Source organism: Patiria miniata, unplaced genomic scaffold (genome assembly GCF_015706575.1).
Source record: "Patiria miniata isolate m_02_andy unplaced genomic scaffold, ASM1570657v1 HiC_scaffold_3, whole genome shotgun sequence".
Classification (NCBI taxonomy): domain Eukaryota; kingdom Metazoa; phylum Echinodermata; class Asteroidea; order Valvatida; family Asterinidae; genus Patiria; species Patiria miniata.
In genome coordinates, this window is record NW_024037069.1 from 38,538,564 (window position 1) to 38,563,295 (window position 24,732).

The window sequence follows — 24,732 nt, forward strand, 5'->3', positions numbered from 1 at the left end:
TGTGGTAAACCTTGGAGAACAAAGGAGATCAATATTGACAACAGTAACTGTGAGTTTCTTAGTCTGGTTCCCAGACCAACAATTCCGACTATTTCTGACTAATCTTAGGTCAGGCAGCCGCCAATATCACGTTACCAAAATGGTAGGAATTCCTCCCGTTTCCGAAAATGTCCGAACTTAAGTTTACCGAATGCATTTCGTCGATTCTCTCAGATAGCGCCCTGGGTATTTCCGGGTATAAAATAGGTTGTATTTACCTGCCACGCTTATTAAAAAATGTAAAAAAAATTGACTTCATATATTCATAAAAACCTTGAAATTCAAGAACGACTATGTACATTTCGGCTTCGCCTGTTATTTGGATCCCTTACTTTGAAGATCCCAGCTCAACATCATGTCAGTCAACTGTATGATGTACGAAGCAAAGTGTATTTTTTTAATTTGATGCGAACATTAAAGGGTTTTAATGATAAAGCCAAACGGAAACAAAGCCGAGCTTTGAGAAAGGGACATCATGTTTATTTTGAGCCGTGGCGGCTAACCGCTCATGAAAAAAAGACGCTCTTGAAAACAAGCCGCCGCTCGTGAAAAAGGGCGCTCTTGAAATCAGGCGCTCGTGAAAAAAAGAGCGCTCGTGAAAAAAAGGCTCTCGTGAAAAAAAGGGCGCTCATGAAAAAAATTAAGGCGCTCCTGTAAAAAAGCGCGCGTAAAAAAGGTCGATCGTAAAAAAAAGCCCATCGTGAAAAAAAGGGGCGCTCGTGAAATAAGGGCGCTCATGAAAAAAGGCGCTCTTGAAAAAAGGGCGGGTTAGAAAAGGGCGCTCGTGAAATTAGGGCACTCGTAAAAAAACAAAAAGGTAGGCCTACTCATAAAAAAGACGCTCTTGGAAAATAGCGCGCGTAAAAAATCGTGAAAAAAGGCCATCGTGAAAAAAGGGGCGCTCGTGAAATAAGGGCGTTCATGAAAAAAAGGCGCTCTTGAAAAAAAGGTGCACGTGAAAAAAGACGCAGATGAAAAAAGGGCACTCGTTAAAAAAATTGCTCATCAAAAAAAGGCGCTCGTAAAAAAAGGGCGCTCATGAAAAATAGGCGGGAGGGGAAAAAGGGCGCTCATAAAAATAGGCGCTCGTAGAAAAAAGCGCGCGTAAAACAGGGCGATAAAAAAGGCCATCGTGAAAAAAAGGGTGCTCGTGAAATAAGGGCGCGCATAAAAAAAGGCGCTCTTGAAAAAAGGCGCTCATAAAAACAGGCACAGGTGTAGAAAGAGTGCTCAAGAAAAAAAGGCGCTCGTTACAAAAAGGGCGCTCGTGAAAAAGGGCGGGTAAAAAAAAGGTACTCATGAAAAAAAGACGCTCGTTGAAAAAAGCGCGCGTAAAAAATGGGGATCGTGAAAAAAAGCCATCGTGAAAAAAAGGGGCGCCTGTGAAATAAGCGCGTTCATGAAAAAAGGCGCTCTTGAAAAAAAAACAGCGCTCGTGAAAAAAGCGGGTTAAAAAAGGCGCTCTTGAAATAAGGGCACTCGTAAAAAAATGACGATCGTAAAAAAAGGCCATCGTGAAAAAGGAGCACTCGTGAAATAAGGGCGTTCATAAAAAGGCGCTCTTGAAAGAAGGAGTTCATGAAAAAGGCGCACGTGAAAAAAGGGCGCTCGTGATAAAAGGGCGCTCGTGATAAAAGGCGCTCGTGATAAAAGGCGCTCATCAAAAAAGGCGCTCGTGAAAAAAGGGCGGGTGGAAAAAAGGGCGCTCGTGAAATAAGGGCACTCGTAAAAAAAAAAGCGCTCATACAAACGGCGCTCGTGGAAAAATCGCGCGTAAAAAAGGGCGCTCGTGAAAAAAGAGCGCTCGTTTCAAGTTTGACCTTTTTTCACGAGTGATCTTTTTGTTTTAACTTGGCGCGAACGTTGGCAAAATCATTCTGCTAAATGAAAAGCGCCACGTATTGTCCGCCACCTTTTGTCGAATGGTGTCATGTTATCCCCCCCCCTTTGATTTTACGGAGGCCGGGTGACCGGTGAAAAAAATCCTGTCTACCTTTCGGCACGAATGAGGCGAGTGCCCTTTTTCACGTCTACCCCCAAATCAAAATGACCTTCCTACGCAACTGCTGTAAGGTTGGTTGTGTGGGGGTGTGTTTACATTGCTCGTGTAATTAAGGCTGCTAAGCATTTTCCCGAGTTGCCGGCGAGGCGAATCTTTGTTGATGATGCGACATTGGTCGTACTCGGTATACGAGAAACTTTCTAAGCATAGCAGCAGTACACCCACGATTGCGCAGCTGGTCTAGGTGTGTTTGCTATGGTATCTTGGTAACACTCGTCGCCTGTTCTTGACCCACATCCCCCATCCGCAACTGACGCATCACGGTTTGGTGTAGCGAAGTACAGCCAGGTTGATGATCTGTAGCCGTTGTCGTACGCCTCCTTCAGTTCGGCCAGGGTGCAGGGATGAGCTCCCTGATCAGAGCATCCACTAGCCTGCCCGGCACGGTCTGCGACAGCATACAGCGATGCAGTGCGGACTGGGTCACGGTAGACGTACGGGAGGGAGCAGCACAAGCCGGGAGACGGGGCGGTCAGCGGCAGGTCGTGGTAGGTCACTCCGGTCTCGGTCAGCACGGCCAGGCTGTCAGTATCAGCGTACCATGAGAGAGGTGTGGCCGGGTATTTCTCCCCAGAGGCGTGGTCAAGTTGCGCATGAAGGCATAGCTGTTGGCCGGTCTTGCTGCACTCAGTGGCTGCCGATGCGTGAGTGTGGTACCAACAGTCGGTCAGGCTAGGAAAACCTATCAGAATTCAAAATGCATATTTACCAAGCCAAATTAACACGATGTGTTCTGCTTGTGAATGGTTCTCATTTGCCGGGTACGCAAAGTTTCTGAGCATGAGTTTCTTCTCAGTACAATAACTATGTAATGATCTCGTGAACCTTTACCTATCCACATGCAACATATCTTTTGAGGAGGGGCACCAGCGAATGTCTGTGTATCGTTTCATTAACAGAGCAAACAACATACACATTTTCGCTTCTTTTCAACGGACCACGCCATTAAATTAATAAAAATTAAAAGTGCCGTTATTGGTTCAGAAATAATGATGAAAACCTAAGATTATGGTCTAGGCCTATACGTTGTCTTTACCAGTCTTAAATTCATACCTGTGTTATCCCCGGATGCCAGGAGCTGAACAAGTTTTGGCTGAAATTAGAATGAGCGGGAAAAAAAGAAGAAGTTGATGACAGAAATAATCATAAACATCAGGATTCGACCTTTTCTGTTGTCCTTGTCCCAATAATTTGCAGTGGCATGACGTAGGCCTATCTTCCATGTTTATTTAGCGCAATTCGCGATGAATAGCGCCACCTTTGTCTGGTAGCCTAGTGGCGCACCCAGGATTTGGCTGGTGGGGGGGGGGGGGGGGGGGGCTCACAATTATTTGTAATTTCTTTTTAAGAAATTTGAATTATTTAAAAAAATGTCTAAAAACCCCTAATTTTTGGCCGCAGTAAAAAAAATGGGTTGTTTTATTTTTTTTTTTATTTTTGGGGAGGACGGACTATGCATGTTGACGTTGGTGGCGCCTTTTACACCCCTTTGATACTATTCGAAAAAGAATTGAAAAAAAAAATGTAAAAAAATGAGAACCTCGGGGGGGGGGGGGGGGGCTGGATTCGCCAATGTGGTAGCCTCGTCCGCTTTTAACACAGACTGGTTCCCGGTCTCTCCATTATCCTTCCGACTTGTAGCTAGAAGTGAATCCCGAATCAATAAGTAGGTTTTCTTTCTAACATACGCAAACTATATGCAGGACTTGCATACTGCATGTCTGATTTCCGCCCCCTGAATTCAAAATCACAACGAACATGTTTACGCCGAACCATCCTATGACAAAATGGCAACAGGGCAATGCGCAATTTCTGTGGTGATGAGCTTTGATTTTCACTGAATTCGACAGTGTCTTCTGGCAACTATCATTAAGAGTACGGCACTGCTTTCCAGTATTTGAAACCTATGCAGCTGAAATGCTTGAAGGTTGTCCTCGTGTAGACACTGGCGATTTGGCCTACTAGTTGTGGTAAGACTAAGAGTCAGTTTTTGGATAACCATGTGTTCAAGGATCATCATGCACAAAGCTGTAAATATCGTTTCAAAAATAAACAATCACTCCGAGCACGCGGTACTAGCTAGCGGTACCCATATTTTAGGGGGGGGGGGGACCAGTCGACTTTAAACATAACAGCGACCCAAAAGTCAGATGGCAAATTGACTTAATTGTGAGGTCTTCTGTCCCTATTGTTGCTCTGTGCTCTTGGTGCCACAAGGAACAATGCATGTGTACACCACAACTAGCAATTATTTTGCTCCAGTTACCGCGCTGAAACTCCATTTTATTGCATTGTGAATGACAATAGACCTACTCCCTCCGCGATTTATTTTCGACTCGTTGTAGCAGAGCTATAACTGTAACAGGACCGGTCTTTCGAGGCAGCTAGCGTAAATATTGAAGAAAACCATCTATATTAAAATTATTGATTTTTGGTTGTTGACGTATTTGTTCAATCAATATTAGATTTTTGCCCTTCACCGTCGTATAAACACTGTATTCTCAGAGTGTAACCTCCTGAGTGAAAGTTGGAAAAATCACTCGAACCCACGACCTCCTTCTTTCTACGGTGCAGACGTCTTACTACTCGACCACCGAGCTTGCTTGATTGGTTGGCTGGTACGAATCTGATGTAGCTCCGGGTACCGCAATTAAACTATTCATAAGATGGAGTGTTTTTTCTCCAACTTTCACTCTGGAGGTAAACACACAGTGTTCATACGTCGGTGAAGGGCAAAACCTAATATTGATTTACATCACCCCGACGCAAATTCCATATTATGAATAGTTTCATTGCGGTACCCGCTGCGATCAGATTCGAACTAGCCAACCGATCCCAGCAAGCTCAATGGTGATCGAGTGGTATCACGTCTGCACTAGAAAGCAGGAGGTCGTGGGTTCGTGTCCCCCTGGAGTGATTTTTTTCCAACTTTCAAACGGGAGGTAACACACTGAGTATACAGTGTTTATACGTCGGTGAAGGGCAAAACCTAATATTAATTTACATCACCCCAACGCAAATTCCATTTTATGAATAGTATGTTCAAAGATTGTTAAGCTCTTGTAGAAGCTTCTACTTGACACTTGACGGTCGGTTGGTCGGTATGTCCCCGAAAATTGACCTAAAATATTTGAAGTGTTGGTCACATAAATGCGTGCCAAAGTTTTCCGAACACCGGCTATTTTTCGATCGATGCACATGCGCGTCTATTTTGCATATGTCTGTCCCCGAAAATTGACCAAAATGAACCCTCTAAGTTTCCCATAAAAATTTACTACCAAATTTAAATGTTCCAAAATAAAAGCAACAAAATAAATTTCATACTTAACAAAATTGTTTCTAACAATTCGGAAAGATGTTTATGATAAGTTTTGTAAAATGGAGGCAAAATATGTGCAGTAATGGATATAAAAGTGAACCACTAGTTAATTGCCATCTGAAAATTAAAACATTGATGTAAGTACCAGTTTTCAAGTCAACCAATCAGATAACAAAGATTGATTCAGGTGTTATATAAAAATATAATATAGAAAAATTATAGAAAAAATTAATTCTGTGACAGATGGAAGGTTCCATTCCACCGGCTTCGCCTCGTGGAATAGAACATTCATCTGTCGACTCATGAAATTATTCTTACCATTGCACTCACAAACATTCATCATTTGTATAATACTTTATGGGAAACTTAGGGTCATTTTTTTGGGGACAGACTAGCGCAGCGTGATTTTCGCGTGCACCGTTGGACTGGACTGGAGCTTATTGTGCACTCTCACTCGTTTTAATACGTTCAACTAGCTCACGCGAAACCCACATTTTGTGATGATAATTCTTGTTCAATGTTCGTGCTCTGACTTCATGTTCATCGAACAGAAGATTCCTAATGTCCATTTTAAAGGTATAGTCCATCACTTGTAATTTGTGCATTTTGCTCGTTTGAAGCAACAAACTTGCTCAAAATCTAAAGAAGGGTGCTGAACAACTACACCTGATGAAGTTTCAGCTCAGCTTCGGCTGTATATTCCGAGAAAAACAGCACTCTATGATCTCGATTTCAAATCAAAAGTTGCTGAATCATGTTTTGAATTGGGCCTGAATTCAGCGTCTGAGACACGTTCTCGCTGACCCGATTGCAGCTACGCGATGTCGCGCACTGATCTGACGAATTATAGCAACCGCACGCTCGTGTGCGTCGTGTCAATGCTTGCGCGCGTTTCGCTGAATAAAAAAACGAACTACTAACGGAAATTTCCAACGGTGCTTCTTAAGACGTACCGTTGGAAAGGCCTTCTTTCGTTGATTTCTTCAAAATGGCAGCTTGCCTGAAAGAATAATTTCCCAGGGAGTTTAGTTCCCATACTATCGTTCAACCAAGTATGTTTTTCAACACTTATAGACCGCTTGCAGATACGTTCGATAATCGACGCGCGAAGGCGCGCGACGCCATGTTGTGGGACAGGCGTATATCTATCCATGCACATTTTGTCCCATAACATGGCGTCGTGCACCTTCGCGCGTCAATGATCGATCGCGTCTGCAAGCGGTCTATTACGTCAGTTACTTTTCGGATAGCTGCAAAGGAAGGACTGTAGCTTTAAGTAAAAAAAAAAAAGACGAGTACAATAATTTCCCAATATTTTTAAAGTTGCACCCCGTGCTATTTCTGAGATTCACCTGAAAAAAAAATTCAATTGCTATTTTCCTAGTAATTTAAAAAGGATGACTTTTGTATGTGTCATAGAACGAACAAATCAATCGACGTTTAGTTATTGAATTATTTTTTGACAAAATTAATTGTTTCAATTGAAACAGTTTATCATGATGCATTTTCAGACCATCATTCAATTAACTTAAAATTGAAAATAAACCCCTCAATTTAATGTTTCGAACACGTGATCGGAAAATATGGGAATCAAATTTAAAAGTACGCCCATTCAAATTGAAATTATCAGCGAAGAACATTCAAATTTGCCTAAAGCCTTGAGGCGAGAACATGTGGTGAAATGAGTTCATCAATGGACAAAACATTTCCGACATTTTGGCATTGGAATTCAAATAGGCCTACACAACGTACACCATTTTTGGAGAAGAATCACAGAAAAACTAAAAGAATATATCTGTAATTCCAAGAAGATATGCTTAGATAACGAAATATGTTTTTATTCGTAAGAATCTTAAGAAGTTGATATAGGCTTATTTGTCAGAAGAAATACATGTATAGAGCAACGATGAAAGAAAAGATGTCGAAGAAAGTAAACGACACCTTGAAATAAAAATAATAAAGATGAAAAGTGCAGCTTTCCTAACGAAAGCCTTTGTTTTCAAAGTAAGTTTTGCTTACATTTAATTGTTACCCAATTTTGATGTACATGATTTATTGTGATTATTTGGAATGCACAAGGTGCTAAATTGATCACACAGAAATCAAGGCGTGCTAAATCGAACGACGATTGGATGTTATTTAATTGAATGGCCGCTCAATGACTCATTTGGTTGTGTTGGCAAAGAAATTGAAATTCTGTAAACGAAATTGCACGCGTTAAAATGAATAAGAACCAAATAATTAGCAGTAAGATCAAAATCGCCTGAATACGTAACTTAGTTCAAAAATAAATTAGAACGTGTTTCTGACGAACTTGAGCAGGAAAACCTTTTTTCCCCGCCCGATAAGAATTCGGCTCTCGTAAGGCGGGTACATTTTGCGCAAAATGAAAGTAGAAATTGAAATAGAGTAGTTTTTGTGAAAACAAAACATGAAAAGTTGTTAGGAGAAAAGTATAATAGGGGTGTAAGTGGCGCCACCAACGTCAAAATAGTCCGTCCTCCCCCCCCCCCCCAAAAAAAAAAACCCCAAAAAAACCCCAACATTTTTTTCTGCGGCCAAACATTTTGGGCCAAAACGTTTTGAAAAAAAAACGACTTCAAAAAAAAATTGAAAAAAAAAGATTGTGAGCCCCCCCACAAACCAAATCCTGGGTGCGCCACTGAAGTGAGTAATTCATACCTCTTCCGGACCGTAGTAGAAGATACCATCCATCTCAGTCAGATCCATCGGGTATCGCGACGCTGTAGCCCCGTTCAACTCACACCGCATCTTCCCCTCCGAGTAGTGGAAAGAGAAGCAGCGATCATCGATAAGACACTCCCTGCCGCACAGGACCGGCGAAGCTACCGTCAGGTTGCGGTAGCCGTGACCGGGCAGGACGCGGTTCGCTACTCCGTTGAAATAACGCTCCAGGCCCCGTTGGCAACCATTGGTGCACGATTTCGATTGCCCATCTTGGCAGTGTGACTCGAAGAAAGCCTCGGTCACCAGGCCAGAGATGGGTAGAAGAAAAAGAAGAAATAACATCTTCTCTTTCCTTTCGGTGTTATAAAATTCGTTTTATTCTGATTCCTCTTCGACGTATGCAACTCTTTTCGTTGCTGACTATGATGAGGTGAAGGATTAGAATGAGGCAAATGAGGAAAAACGATAACGGTGATGGCTTAAGTCTTAATTTCTGACCTTGCAGTGGCGGACGCTCGTCTTTGGAAACCATTAAGAAAACCTAACGACGCAAAAAAAGAAAACAACCTCACCATTTATAACTATGGCAACCGTTGATAAACGGAACCACGGTTCATGCTTTATTAACTTTTACCGCGTTGGTTTAATTGTTTGGGTCTGCAATTAGTAAATTTTCGTTGGTGCACGATACAGTAATAAAAAAAATTCAGTCAGCGGGTATGAAGCTGATGGCAGCCACTGTGTGTGGTGTAAAACTGAAATAAAATAAGCTGGTTAGGTGCAGATAAGGATGTACATCAATGAAAAATGACACCAATTTTAATTTAAACGTTCACCATAAATTAATACTTATCAATTTTTTGAAGGAGAGTGAACAAATACTAATGTATAAAATAAATAAACAGATTAATTTGAGACATAATCTCTTGTATTACTTGTACCAAATGAAATATCCTCTTTGTCTCAAGTGAGGCCGATGTATTTTCTTTTCTGAGTTCAGAATATAGACTCTGTAGAAACATCAATGAAAAAGATGTAGCGAGGTTTCTCAGTTAAGGCATCGTGTTTTGTCTTATTGATTGAGAATTCAAAGAATTACAGGGGCGTAGCAAGGTCATTTTATTATTATTATTATTTTTTTTTTTTGGGGGGGGGGATTTCTTGAAAAGGGCACTTGCACATCCGTGCTGAAATGCAGACATTTTTTTCTCCGGACACTTGGCCTCCGTAGAATAGTGGGGGAGTCTGATATACTCGGTTGCCAGTTGTTATTGCGGAGCCAGAAAAGTTTCGCGAGTTAGCATCGACCGGAAACAACATATTGCAATTATATGCCGTTATGTTTCCAGTGTTGGACGGAAACAAAATATGCTGCAATTATTATGCTGAAAAGTTTCGCGAGTTAGCATCGACCGGAAACAAATTATTGCAAATGGTATGCCGAAAAGTTTCGCGAGTTAGCATCGACCGGAAACAACATATTGCAATTATAAGCCGTGATGTTTCTAGTTTTGGACGGAAATAAAATATTGCAAATATTGTGCTGAAAGTTTCGCGAGTTAGCATCGACCGGAAACTACATATTGCAATTATATGCCGTGATGTTTCAAGCTTTGGACGGAAACAAAATATTGCAAATATTGTGCTGAAAAGTTTCGCGAGTTAGCTTCGACCGGAAACAAGTCATTGCACATAGAAATATGTTTAAGTTCATATATGTTTACCTTATATGATAATTGCAGTTTCGCGAGTTAGCATCGACCGGAAACTTTAGACTTAGCCGAATTTAATTGTGAGAATAAAAGGCTGCTCAAGCCACAATGAACATAGAATGGTGAGTTTACTGCATCTGTTTTGTGTCCAACTTTCTGATCATGCGGGGATAAATGCGCGATATTTAAAAAAAACGGCACCCGTGATGACACAAAGAGGGCACGACTTTTTCTTACAAGGGCACGACTTTTTCTGAAAAAGGGCACTTGTTCAGAAAAAAAGGACACTAGTTAACAAAAGAATGGCACTCTTTACAAATAGTTTTTTTTTGGGGGGGGGGGGGTAAGCGCTGGTAAAAAAAGGCATTTGAATAGAAAAGGGCAGTCTTCACAAATTATTTTTTTTGGGGGGGGGGGGGGTAAATACCACCCTTAACCCTCCCCCCTACCCCACGCCGGCTACTCCTATATTTAGAGTATACATTATTCTATGAATTATTTAAACTTATTTTTCAGCTCTTGCAGGAGCTTCTACATGTCAATTGGTGGCAGTGGCGCACCGGGGGGGGGGGGGAGGGCTTATGGGGCTTGAGCCCCCCCTCCCAAGAGGTTGTCTTTTTTTTTTTTTTTTTTGGTATTTTTTTTTTTAGTTCCACGATTTTACCTTAATTGGTGGTATGTATGTGGCCTATTTTCGAGTAGTATAATAGGGGTGTAAGTGGTGCCACTAACGTCAAAATAGTCCGCCCCCGAAAAAAGACTCCAATTTTTTTCTGCGGTCAAAACTTTTGGGCAACATTTTTTGGAAAAAAAAGGATTGAGCCCCCCCCAAAAACCCCAAAAATTGACCAAATGCCATGCCGTCGTAAGTATCTAAATGCACTCTGGACGAACATTATCTGAAAATGGGATTTGTCTCAATCGATGCACATGCGCGTCTATTTTGCATATGTCCGTCCCCAGAAATGTACCAAAAACTAATCCCAAATAGTTTCCCATAAATTTTAATTTAAAGAAAACAGCAAATAAAGGAAATGAAATACTTCACAAACATTGTTCGTAACAATTAGCAAAGTTGTTTATGAAAATTTTCTAAATGGAGGCAAGATAATGTGCAGCAATATTAAAGTCACGTGGCATATAGCGCGCATTATTATGGGAAACTCAGGGGGCCTATTTTGGTCAATTTTTAGAGCGTGATTTTCTTGTGGGACGACGGCCCGGGCTTGTACGCACTATCGTTTCATGCAAGACTTTCATGCAAGGCGGCCAGAGCTTATTGTGCACTCGCACTTGTTGACAATAAAGGCCTTTTTTTACAGTGGGCGATATCAATGTCAGTTTCCACAATAAAAGGCAAATCTGTAAAGTCCTCAGCCAGAAGCGCTTAAGCCACCGCGTCGCGAGCATTTTGAGTTCAAGAATTTGCCAACAATTTTGCACCAGTGGTCAACTCGCTAATTTTTTTTCTGCTTCCTTTTTTTTTATTCACTTATACATCAATTTCAGCTAAAAAAGCAAATAGGTTACAACTACGTGTATATGCAATAAGCTATATTTTAATTTCATACTTAGTACATAAATCCATTGAATGTAACACGGGCTGCTTTCTATGACATTAAGGTATACAAAGCTCCCCCACGTTATCAAACGTTTCAGATGCTTTGTGTTCGCTTGTGAGATGAGATGAACGCGTTCTCTTTTTCTGTCTGTCTGCTTAAAAATTGAATGCAACATCAATACAACATGTTTTAGAAAACGAAAGTGTAAAACCTTGAAATCAAGTTCCAAAGAAATGAAAACTGAAGGACAATTCCAGTTCGAATCAGATTATTTAAGTGATGATGTTCACAAACAACTTTTGAATTCAATGGTTTTCAATCAGGATGAATATGAGTATTCCGAATCCTTTAAAAAAATTATAGGAAATGGTTATGCAAAAGTCGCCAGACAATAAATAAGAACTGGGCCGATCACTTGAAAAATTCGAACCAAAGTCCTCTAAATAACATTATCTGTCTGCCGCAATGCTTAAAAATGTTAAAATAGCAATGTAAAAAAAATAAAATTGATTCAAGAAATACGATTAAAAGGCATTGCTTTTCAACTATACCGTTTCAAAGAGAACTTCTAGCAAATACAACTATGCTGCTTCATAGATACAACCATCGGCTAAATTAACAATAAAAAAGACCCCCACTAATCCATATTAAATTCTTCAACACTGATGGCTTTTTCTTGCAATCGATTTTCCTTCATGTTGAAATTTACGAACCAAGTTCAACCGTATTCGCTATTTTGCCGTCGGTGTCTTTACTAGTTAGATGACTAAGGTATGTTATAACAGATTCAAGAAGCCCAAGTGTGTCAGACCAGTCTACCTGTCAACGTAAAAGGAAGAATACCATCACTCCCAACTATAGTTGCGATCGTCGGGAGCGTTTTGAGTTCAAGAATTCGCCAACTCACTGTGTTTCCCTTTTTCTGATTCACTTATACATTAAATTAAGCTCAAAAATCAAGCATAATTTACAACACTATGCAATAAGCTGTATTTTAATACCATACTTAGCACATAAATCCATTAACTACGATATGGGCTGCCGCAAATGACATCACCGACAAATTATTATAATCAAATATTAGTAAACAAAACGAAGATGACATAGCAGCCTTTGTCAAAAAAGTTATGAAAAACAACCTCATCTCACTATCTCATTGAACATGTAAATTTCAGAATCCATGATAGGGTACTTCTGTGGCTCGAATTTCGGCTGCTTTAAAAATTATTGCTTGACTTCTAATCACACTTAGAAAATCAGATGGCATTTTGTTCGCCTCTAAGATGTGATGATAGTTTTTCTCCCTAAAATTTGAATGCAATATCGATGCAAAATGTTTTACAAAATGAATAAATTCTAATCTTTTTAAACATTCAAATGAAGTTCCCAAAGTAACGAGAACCGATAACGACAATTCCAGTTTGAATAAGATTATTTTAGGGACCATGAAGAACGACATTTGGATTTCAGTGGCTTTCAATCAGAATGAATATACATGTATTGCTTTAAAAAAAAAAAATGTTCAATGAAATGGTTTTGTAAAAGTTGCCCGAAAATAAATTAGAACCATGTGGATCACTTGAAAATTTAATTAAACAAACTCCAATCAGTCCTCTATATAAGATTATCTCTACTGTCGCAATGCTTAAAAAAGAAAGATAATATAATTCAATATCATTAAAATTGATACTTGAAATATGATTAAATGACATCACTTATAGCTGCCGTTTTGAAGAAAACGTCTAGAAAATGCAACTATATATGCTGCTTCATAGATGCAAGCATTAGCTAAATTAGCTAAAAAAAAAAGACCCCAAATAATTCGTCAAAACTGATGGCTTTTTCTTGCCATCGAGTGTCATTCATGAAGAAATTCATGAACCAACTTCATCTGTGTTCGCTATTTTGCCGTTGGCGTTTTTACTAGTTAAATGACCCATCAACAGTTGGGACCGCCCAACTAAAGTGTTTCAGTTTGCGCAGTCCAACTGAAATTTGTTCGACGGATTTTCCTACTTGCATTTTCAACTTGCTGCACAAAGCGATTACAAAATAACAAACTTGCCAAAGACGACAGTGAAGTTGCTTATTATGGTTGCTGTGAATGGATAATACTGGGTTTCAATACTGATTACCATCGACGTAGTTGGTAAAAACGCACCCACTAATGAGCCACGCGTGAGTGAGCACACAGAGTTACAGCCTAATGAGTGTTGCAGTTGGGCCGGCTTGACTGCAACACTTTAGTTGGGACCGATTGTATAGTTGGGGCCTAAAGCCCGGTTCATATTTCATGCGAATGCGAAGCGAATTTGACGTCATGAAACATTTGCTGCAAAATTCGCCCGAGTTGCATTATATTCAACTTTTACAAAAGTTCACAGTGCTAATACTTGCCATTACGACTCAAATTCGCGTTCGCCTTTGTGCGAAATCGCGATGTTGTAACTGAAGGGAGGGCGACTTGTATTTTATTAAATAAAGACACTTTCGCATTGTCATAATACTATCGCGCATAAACAGATTGGATTAAAAACAAAAAAGCCGAACTTGCACCTCGTTGACTGCAGCTAAAGTTATAGCTGGGTGCAATGTTTTCAGTCAAATCCGATGATTTCTTTTTTCGTCAGAATCTTTTTCTGATAAGAATGTAGATAAATAAGCCGTCACATAATAACCCATTCAGTAGTTAAGCCTGCAAGTAGGCCTACAACTGCTCTTCTAACCCAAACGTGCAAAGAGCAAATGTGGCCGAGACACGTGGTATTAGGTACGATTTGGGCAGCAGTACACTTGCGCACGCTCGTTTGGTCTTGGTGTGTTTGCTATGGTACCTTGGTAACAATCGTCGCCATGATGGCATCCAACTATTGCGTGACGGTTTGGTGTAGCCAAGTAGCCCCAGTACAAACTTCGGTAGCCGTGGTCGTAAGCCTCCTTCAATTCGGCCAGGGTGCAGGGATGAGCTGCCAGGTCGGAACAACCTCTGGCCTGCCCAGCACGGTCTGCGAGCTCGTAGCTCTTGGGAGTGATGACTGGGTCTCGGTAGGTCATCGGGAGGGAGCAGCACAAGCCGGGAGACGGGGCGGTCAGCGGCAGGTCGTGGTAGGTCACTCCGGTCTCGTTCAGCACGGCCAGGCTGTCAGGATCAGCGTACCATGAGGGAGGTGTGGTCGGGTAGCCCTCCTTAGAGGCGTGGTCAAGTTCCCACTGAAGGCAGAGGTGTTGGCCGGTCCTACGACACTCGGAGGCGGCTGATGCGTGAGTGTGGTACCAACAGTCAGTCAGGCTAGGAATGCCTATCACAATTCAAAGTCGGTTCATTTCAGAGGTCGATTTCATCATGGAGGTATAAAAACACATTTCATAGAAAGAGCTGCTAAGCTAAGCACAAGTATATATTAACCAAACCAAAATATCAAGATGAATGTTACGACTGGTTATCAGCTGAGCTGATATGCCAGCACTGCCTATTCGCTGAGCAACTATTTCATGAAATTATTAGGCGATCATTTTGGAAACCCTGCACAGTGTACACAGCCTTGTGGTTGCAAAGGCTTTGCGTCTAGTGTTGTTAAACGTTTAATTCGATTACGTTAAGTGAAGCTAAAGATAGAGCAGTGAAATCAATGCACCTAAAAACGTGGCTTTTTTAACGTTCTGTTGGTCAGGAAATATGCTCAGTATGGTAGAAACGTTAATTTTACAGAAGAAGAAATTCTAAACTTCATGTCCGTGAAAAAAATTGCCGTTATTGATGCCGAAACGTCAATACTGCATGGTCAGTGGTAAATCTGACCTAAAAATTGTGGAAAATCGTTTGAAAATGTCCCAAAAGTACAAGTCAAGATACAAGTACAAGTATCTCGATTTCACTTTTGTAGTCCTCACACTCGGTACTTGTACTCGAGTGCTACTTGAGTACTTTTTTTTTTTTTTTTTTTAGAGTACTCGTACTCAGAAGTACAAATACTCGTATTGTACTCGGAAGTACTTGTACTCGGAAGTACCTTTACCAGGCGCGGATCCGAGGGGGGGGGGGGGGGGTCAAACCCTCCCACTCTGTCAAAAATCTGGGTGTTTTTTTTTTCATAGAAATTCATATAAAAATAATGCTACCCCTCCCCCGACACCCTAAAACAACTATACTGGTTATGAAAATCCGACTCCTATGAAAATCGGACCCTCTCCCCTTTATTGGTTAATCCCACGCATGTGCCAGGTTACTCTTCGCACAATGATCCTAAAAATAGCATATTATCGTACGGCTACGCATGCGCAATACTAACAATTAGTCCACATTTCATGGAGTCGGATATTCACGCTACGCAAAATACGGATACAGCCTGCTGGGTTACGGGGGTACTATCCTGTATTATAGTGCGAATAGTCGGCCGATTTGAACATCGCCCCTATTGAAAGTGTGGTACGAGCCCCCCCCCCCCCCCCCCTTATTGATTTTGCGTATATTTTAAGTACTCGGCAGTACTCGGTACAACACTGGGGATACATAGCGGCGGGGAAAAAGGTGACTCGTTAAATCACCACTTTGTGCCGGTTATTTCACAAAACCCCCAAATTTATAAACATCTTGACGTAAACATTTATGCACATTGCCGATATAGCATGCCAGATGAAATAACCACGCAAAATTTGGTGATTTAACAAGACACCTTTCCCAGGCCGCACACACTAATTTTTCCCCGTTGGTGAAGCGAACTTTCATTATTAATTCATTAGTTTCATTGGAGTCATTGTAAGACACTTAGATTCTCTTCATTTGTTTTCTCCTTTTAAATTAAATTATTCAAAGCATAAATTTGGAGAAGAAAAATAGTGTACGAAAAATGGTGATCGGTACTACTGAACCAGTGATCTTTCGATCCATATAGCTTATCTCACTATCCACTAGACTACTGCGGCAGCACATCTTTCAAACGCTATAATAACAATGACGTTTACTTATTTGTTCTCTACATAAATAAACAATTCTCCAATGGAAACTACTGAATTATTCATGATATTGCTTCAACCGCCCACGAGAAAAATAATCACGAACCACACACATAACCCATTTCAGTAATGGTTTCTACCGATCTTTGTACGCGGCTCTGGGGTTTAAGGGATATACATGTAGGCCTATAGCAACACAGGGTTTAAGGGATATACAGCAACACAAGAAATGAATTTTAGAAATAAAGAGAATACATTATTCCACCATTACACCGGTACTTAGGCCAAACATAAAATGGTGTGTTTACGGTAACGGCCTGAAAAAATCCAGGTAGGTAGGGAAATAATTTTATTTTGTATTTTTTTTTTCATTTCAGTTCTGCATGCCCATTAACCATGCGTGTTCTTTCGCAAAAAAATTGTATGAAAACAGTATTCAATTATTCAAGCATTCAAGATATTCAATCGATACATTCATTCCATATTAATATTCGTACCGTCCCAGGGTTCTCCTCAGGATTTGTTCAAACGACCTGCGAAGCCATGGCGTGGGGTTAAAAATGTTGAACTTTAGAAGCTCTCTGTGGTGCATTTTAGAGCAAATCCGGGGGTCTTTAACTTAAGAAATGTCCTTAAAATTCAGAGGAGATCTTGTAAGGCCACTAATATTTTTGTAATTAAAGGAAAAAATCAAATTGTTAACTTAAAAAAAATCAACATTTCACAACCTGTGGTAAAGCTTCCTAAACTAGAAAAGTAGGGCCTATGGATTACATTTACAAGTAAGTTTCAAATTCAGAAATTAAGGTGAAGAAAAAAATCCCTTTTGCTTCCAATTACACGCCTTTTAAAATAGCGTATATGGGGAGAACCATGCCGTCCGTCGGCCAGGCAATTCACCCCGATGCATTTGTGCAAAAATAATCATACTTCATGTAGTTTGAGAATTCAATTGTTGAGATTGTCGCGATTTTCGCACGTTTAACTCAGGTATGTTTGTGTCAAATCATTGTCAGGTTCAAGTTTGGAAAATGGTTTATGTTCGTGGCAAATAATTAAAAGTACTTGAAATTTTAGAAATTTGTTCATTTAAAATTATCAAAACCTTCAAAATGGCAATAAAAAGTTTGAGGTCGGCAATTTGGCAGAAAAAAAATCAAGGTCGGTCGAGTTACCGTAAACACACCATTTTTTTTGTATGGCCTTATTATTCACAGGGATGGGAAATAACAAATGAACGGAAACAAGCATTCCTGAGTAAAACGTTCAGCAGACCATAAATTAACTATAAAGACTTAAATTCATACCTGTTTTATTTCCGGATGCCAGGAGCTGAACAAGTTTTGGCTGAAAGGAGAACGAGGGAAAAGAAACGGATATTTGTGCATGCAAATTTACTTTCTCCAATAATTATTCATGACCTATCTCATCTGCCTTGTTCGTGTCATCAGGGGCGGCGGAACCGGGAAGGAGGGGGGGGGCCTAGATTTACCCAAGTGCCCCTCTTGCTGAGATAAATGTGCCCCCTCGAGCATGTGCCCCTTCGAGATGAAAATAAAACTTGCCCTAAAATTACGGATAATTTGTTTTTAGTTACTATTTCCCAAAATGGTATAGAGAGTTATGATGAACGAGGAATATGAAAACCAAACCCCAAGACCCTTACAATGCACCCTGAAAATGGGCACATAATGCGTAGTTTGCATAAAAGCCGGTTTTGAAGAGCGCCCCCAATTTTGGAAGATGGTACTACCCCCCCCCCCCCCCGCAAAGTATTTGATTTTACGGAGGCCAAATGACCAGTGAAGAAAAAAACCGCGTCGACATTTCAGCACGGATGTACCAATGCTGCATACGTGGCTGCGCGGACGGAAGATGTCTTTTACTGAGCAAGTGCCCCTACCCCCCCCCCCCCCTCGTTTAAAAACCGTTCCGCCGCCGCTGCGTGTCTAGCCTGTAGTCAAGGCGCACGTGTCTACCTGGACGCGTGGTGCCTCAGATTCTGGCACGAAAAAAGACCAGTCGAGTGGCTTCGCCGATCGTGCTAGTCTTTTTACGTGCCAGCATCCGGGGTGCGTCACGTGTCCGGATAAGCGCGTGGGACTTGACTAAAGGCTACTGCGTGTCATGTAACAAACCCTCTTTGACGTACAAGGTGGCGGATTCATTCAAATACAGACAGTCTATGATAGTGGCTGAAGAAGCGAAACAACTGTTTCTGTGTGTAAGTAAATGGTTTTAAAGTGTGGCAGATCGTCTGAACGTTTGTTGAAGATTTTGGCCTTTTTCTAATGGATGTTACATGGACAACCATATTATGAGGTGCACTGAGTAAATTTGGGATATGGCGGTATGTATTGTCAAATATCTGAATAAGGACAACTCCCGAATGAAACGTTAAGTACGTGGTGAGATGAGATAAGTTTTCAATGTACCCTTATATTGTCAAAGAGAACTAAAAGTATACCCGAGAATTAAACACTTGCGGTGACACATCGCGCATGCCTCTGTCAAACAGCTTGCAAATATTTTTGTCTGCAGACTGTCATTGACCGTATAATGTTTTTTCACATTTTCAGTCCCCCACTGAGTGAATTTTCGTTCCTAAAATCAAGTCCTCCTGATCGATAACAATAATTCACCTTTTTCTCGAGGATTTTTTTAAAGGAAGAGAAACATTTTGCTATTAACGGACGCATGTGTATTATGGCCATTGACTTTAATTGATTGCAGAAACAGTATTGGCCCCTTGCCCTCACCTGTCTGTTAGGTTAAAGTTGTTCTACCCGTGCTGTTTTCGAGTTTAACCCTAAAAACCTTTTTTTTTCAAATTAATATATTTTTCCAGCAAAATAATAATTATTTACTTTTTGAATGAGTAATCGAAAAGAAAAAAAACTCCCATGTTTTAATAGTTTTGAAAGAATTACTTTACATATCTCGAATTATTTGGGGCACAACAATTTTTCAGTCTTATCTGTTGCGGAGCAACCCGAAATAAAAGCACATTTTCAGAAGGTTGAAAACGTCAAAAAGCGAACAAAACAGCCGTTTTGTTTATACAAAATATACAAATTGTGAAAAAAAATGAATGAGTTGGAAAGCAGGGGCACGTCAACTTAAAAAAAACACACAGCGAATCTGCCTTTGATGTATAAAAAAGGAAACACAAGTCATACAGAAAAAAACGAGCAATATTTTGCTCCAGAGCCTGCAATGAAACACAATTCGTTCTGTATGAGATAGACGACTCACGGGCAATATTCTGTATCCGGCTCGTTAGTAAAAACGTCATACACGCGCACGCACCACTGATTACTAGCGCCCATTGGCTGCAAACGCTCGAACTGCGTTAACTTCCGGTTCCAATCGTGCAGAAACACTAACGAACCGGATAGACAAATCGATCTTTGTGTAATGAACGACAATACACACTCAAATTGCGGTACAGTTTCGACTCCTTGTTGAAACGCATGCGTCATTGTGACAATAATGACAGCGCTAACTGCAATAAGGCCTTTCTTTCGATGCAACTGCCGTAGATATTAAAGAAAAGCAATCTTATTCTAAAAAACTATTGATTTTTACGACTTCTAACTTTTTTCTTAGTATTTTTGTGCGATGTGACCGAATATTAACAAATCATTTCGAAAGTCTGCATCAGGGTTGGCGATGTTTTGATTTTGATTTTTGTACATGGATTTAAATCAGATTTAAAAAATTTTTAAATCGGATTTTGATTTTTTTTTACTTTGGAAATATTTATTTGTATCAAAATATGCCTAAATCTACCCACACACTCTTACACCCACCAACAAGAAGTTTCAGGTTCCTATAATACCCATCATTAACAAAACGTAATTCAGTATTCGAAAATTTCAGACAAAAATTCCCAATTAAGTGCATTGAAAAAATGCATTGAATCCGTTAATATTACAAAAAATTCACTTGATTTCATTTACATGTACGTCAACCTCATTGGTACAAGGGTACATAAATATTGAAGAAACTTTAAAGGTGTGTGGCTTTATTGATACGGTCGATATGTACATTGTGTGGTGGATATGGATGAAACACGAGTTAGTTTCGGTACATTTTATACCAAAAACTATGAGCACAGTTCTCTCTGTGCATGTATATTTTATAAATATGGTTCTTATTTCACAACGACGGCACTGCTGCTAGCGAACATTTTAGAAAGAACGTTTGTTTGATGGATGGTCCTTCATACAAGATGGAGTCCGGAGAAATTATATAATGAAATCAGGCCTAGAAAAGTTAGAAATAAAAGTGTCTATTGGGACATGTACCTTTAGTTGGTTTAGGTAAGCCTACACCTGCACAGTTGATTCATATTATTACTGTTAACAGATCTTGGAATGATTAAAGCAAAAGTGAGTGTTCTGATTGAGCAATTCATTGATATTGTAGAAGAGCTTAAAATTCAAACTTCGAAGAAAAACATTTAGACTTCTTGAATTTAATCCAAACAATGATTTTGGATAATATGCAATGGCTGCACGTACGTTGAGTCGATGCAGATGAGGTATAGAGGTGTTGGAATGTGTTACCGACACCGTACACTTTTGTTATTAAATAGAATCAGTTTAATGATTAAAATGACCCTCAATCAAGCTGAGAATCTTTCACAATGGAAAATTATATAGCAACAGCCAACCTTTCTAACCACATATCTGTATGAAATAAAATTATGCTTGGCTGGTTTAACTTTAAGACCGGATGCATGGACGCTGATAATAGCCCAAGCCGAAGGCGAGGGATCTTATTGGCGACCAGACCCCTCTGCCGGTCTTAAACGGACTTGTTTATTACCGGCCAAGCACATATTTATTCTCATGCATAAATACCTTTTCGGTCAAAGAGTCAAAAGAAGTCAAAAAACATTTCCAACGATTTTGATCAACAATTTTACTTCATGTTTTTTAACCACCCCTCTCGCTATGTTATGGTATGTGCTTCTCGCAAGCTGTCGGAAACAACTCCATATGAAGATTGGAGCGCGCGTGGCGTGTACTGCGCGATGTGGCGCAGAACGAAGCTGTGTTGGTGTAGTGTGAATTTAGGACTAGATACTGACCCATTGGTAGTATTGCGCGAGCCTACGTGAGTATTGCGAACAATCAACCAATAAGTATTCATTTTGTGTCAGGTAAAAAAAATCAATCTGTTTATAGGGTGCACAGACCTAATTCAAGCGAGAATTTCTACGCCAGCTGATTAGCATAAAAAGTGCCCCCACAATTTCTTTTGAAAACGGAGACCGTTTGGCTTTAAAAACGGTGGAATTGTTTAAATATACCCAAGGATCAACTCCCTGGTTTTGGGGCTTCCATCTGAGGGCAGGCTTGATAAAATCACGGACGACAAAATGGGTCCTATTTGCCTGTGAAAGTGGAAGGGTGCCACTCTTAAAATGGCTACATGCAGGCTCGGGAACTATCACTTTTCGGCAGGTGATTTTATTTGGGTGTGAATATTTAAAAATGTAATTGGCTACGGTACGTAAAATTGAAAAGAAATGAAAAGATGAAAGACAAGACAATGACTAAATTTTTGTTTCAGAAATCCCAGTGATGTTGGCTTGCATGTTACTTGGCCCTGAACTTTGTTGATTTTACACTGTTTTCAATGGGGCTTGAATTAGTACAGTGGACCCTATATATATATTTCAAAATGGCGGCCTCCAGTACTCATGCGGGCGGGGGACTTGAATACAGTTTTTTTTGTTTACGTTCGTCGTAGAACTCGATAAAGAGACAAAAACTAGCTTTGGGAGACAGTTTTCTGGATTGTGAACAGAATAAGGCCTGGATAGGGCATAGCCTCATCCAAAGTGCATTATTGATGTACATGTACATGATATTCAGACTTAACTGGCTACAGTAATATAACCCTAGCTCAGGCCGACTTCAACCCTAACGGAGGGTATAAACCTAATGGAGAGCACCCCTAACGGATCGTAACCCTAACGGGAGGCAACCCTACCGGATCGTAACCCTAACGGGAGGCACCCCTAACGGATCGTAACCCTAACGGGAGGCAACCCTACCGGATCGTAACCCTAACGGGAGGCAACCCTACCGGATCGTAACCCTAACGGAGGGCAACCTTTGTGAAACGTAACCCTAACTGGAATGGTGGTGGTGGTGGTGGTGGTGGTGGTGGTGGGGGGGGGGGTGTTGTTGTTGTTGTTGAAGGGGGTACTCGGTGTGGGTGGTTGGTTAGGGGTGGGGATGGGGTGGCGGTGGATGGGGGTATCCTTTAAAGACATGAGCCTTCTAAGTAAAACCTTCAATGACCAAGAAACATTTCCTCCCCACCCTTTTCAAGAAAACCACGCCCACTCCACACAAAGGAATTTAATATTTAAATAATAAAAAAAAATCAAAGAAAACAAGCAAACAAAATAAAAATGCTCCCATGCGCTCAGCCAACAACCCATACACCCTCACCCACGCACATTTGGCAACAATAGAACTTTATTAAAATGATGCTATCATTATTTCTGAAGACATTGCAGATTCCGTGTGTGTGCTGGTTTCAACTGAGGAACCAGATTCTGAGGAACCAGAAATTTCATGTGGCACTGGAAAAATGTTTAAGACCAGCCAACCGGTGTTTTATGAATCGTTTAAGACCGGCCACTTGACGGGCTCGCGACCAATAGGAATGGGTATAAACTGTTTAAGGTAATTATGAATGATAATTATATATGTATAAAAATAAACAGATTACGCACTTATTACTGCATGCGAAAAACAAATTTTTAAAAAATTGCCCTTAAGACTTATTTCCTGCAATCCGATCACATTTGCTTTGATTTTGTTTGTTTAGTTATGCATGACACAAGCCTTAAATGAACAGAAAAACCTATAATAGGAACAGAAGTGAATAATTTATACCTCTTCCGGACCGTAGTAGAAGATACCCTCCATCTCAATGAGTTCCATCGGGTATCGCGACGCTGTGGCCCCGTTCAACTCACACCGCCTCTCCCCCTCCGAGTAGTGGAAAGAGAAGCAGCGATCATCGATAAGACACTCCCTGCCGCACAGGACCGGCGAAGCTACCGTCAGGTTGCGGTGGTCGTGACCGGGCAGGACGCGGTTCGCCACGCCGTTGAAACCACGCTCAAGGCCCCACGAGCAACCCCTGACGCAGGTTGCATTCTCTTGACAGTAGGGACTAAAGAATGCATTGGCCAAAGCGTAACAGGCGAAGGTTATGAAGAAAACTGCAAAAATCTGTTTCATGCTTCCTTTAATTAGCTAAAAACATCTAGATATTTGGTGGTAATGATTGTTTAAATGGCTAAACAGCTCAGTAGCCGGACAACGTAAGCCGTGGCAAAAGTAAAGATCAGCATCAGGAGATCAATCCTCGGACTCCAGAGTGAGAATGTTTTATGCAAAGTGGTCTGTGGTATCACCGGCGCATTCGGCGCATGCGAACGAAATAGCTTTCAGTGGATGCGCCGGTGATTACACGGACCACTTTGCATAAAACATTGCGAATGCCATGCCGTAGTCTGTATTCATATGCACTCTTGACGAAAGTAATCGGAAAACGGGCTTTGTCTCGATCGATGCGCATGCGCGGTTATTTTGCAAATAATTGTCTGTCCCCGGAAAATTTACCAAAAACAGCCCCTTAGGTTTCCATGCATAAAATTTAAATACCAAATTGTATTTAAAGAAAAAAGCAAACAAAAATGAAATACTTCACAAAAATTGTTCGTAGCATTTCGTAAAGTTGTTTATGAACATTTTGAAAATGAAGGCAAGATAATGTGCAGTAATGTTAAAGCCACGTGGTACATAGCGCGCTTTTTTATGGGAAACTTTAGAGGGCTTATTTTGGTCAATTTTTAGAGCGTGATTTTCGCGTGGGACGACGGCCCGGGCTTGTACGCACAATCGTTTCATGCAAGACTTTCTTGCAAGGCGGCCAGAGCTTACTGGGCACTCGCACTTGTTGACAGTAACGGCCTTTTTTTTTACAGTGAGATATATTAATGTCAGTTTCCACAATAAAGAGCAAATATGTAATATCTTGGGCCAGAAGCCTCCACGTCGGAAGCATTTAGGGTTCAAAAATTTTGCACCAGTGGTTAACTCGCTTTTTTGTTTCCATTTTTTTTATCCACTTATACATTTATTTCAGTTAAAAACCTAAAAAGTTACCACTATGTGCAATAAGCTATATTTTAATTTCATACTTAGTACATAAATCCATTAACTGTGATAATAGTAACAATAATAATAACCGTAGTGCTTATATAGCGCTTTCCATCGTATTAGCAATCTCAAAGCGCTGTACACTTATTTCCCCGTTTAGCAGGCCACGGGACCACGCGGCAGCCGATATCAGCGCCCA

General features: G+C 40.6%; 2 protein-coding genes across 2 annotated transcripts; both read right to left on the bottom strand.

Annotated features, from left to right (window-relative positions):
* Nucleotides 1-2,241: 2,241 nt before the first annotated feature.
* LOC119736795 lies at nt 2,242-8,450 on the bottom strand. Its single transcript, XM_038210804.1, has 3 exons — nt 8,103-8,450; nt 3,155-3,194; nt 2,242-2,783 (listed from the first exon to the last, which is right to left on the bottom strand). The coding sequence occupies exons 1-3, from the start codon at nt 8,448-8,450 to the stop codon at nt 2,242-2,244; spliced, it is 930 nt and encodes a 309-aa protein (XP_038066732.1).
* Nucleotides 8,451-14,118: 5,668 nt separating this feature from the next.
* On the bottom strand, nt 14,119-23,748 carry LOC119736796. Its single transcript, XM_038210805.1, has 3 exons — nt 23,259-23,748; nt 17,643-17,682; nt 14,119-14,681 (listed from the first exon to the last, which is right to left on the bottom strand). Exons 1-3 carry the CDS (start codon nt 23,607-23,609, stop codon nt 14,149-14,151), a joined length of 924 nt encoding a protein of 307 aa, XP_038066733.1. The 5' UTR covers nt 23,610-23,748; the 3' UTR covers nt 14,119-14,148.
* Between the last annotated feature and the right edge of the window lie 984 nt (nt 23,749-24,732).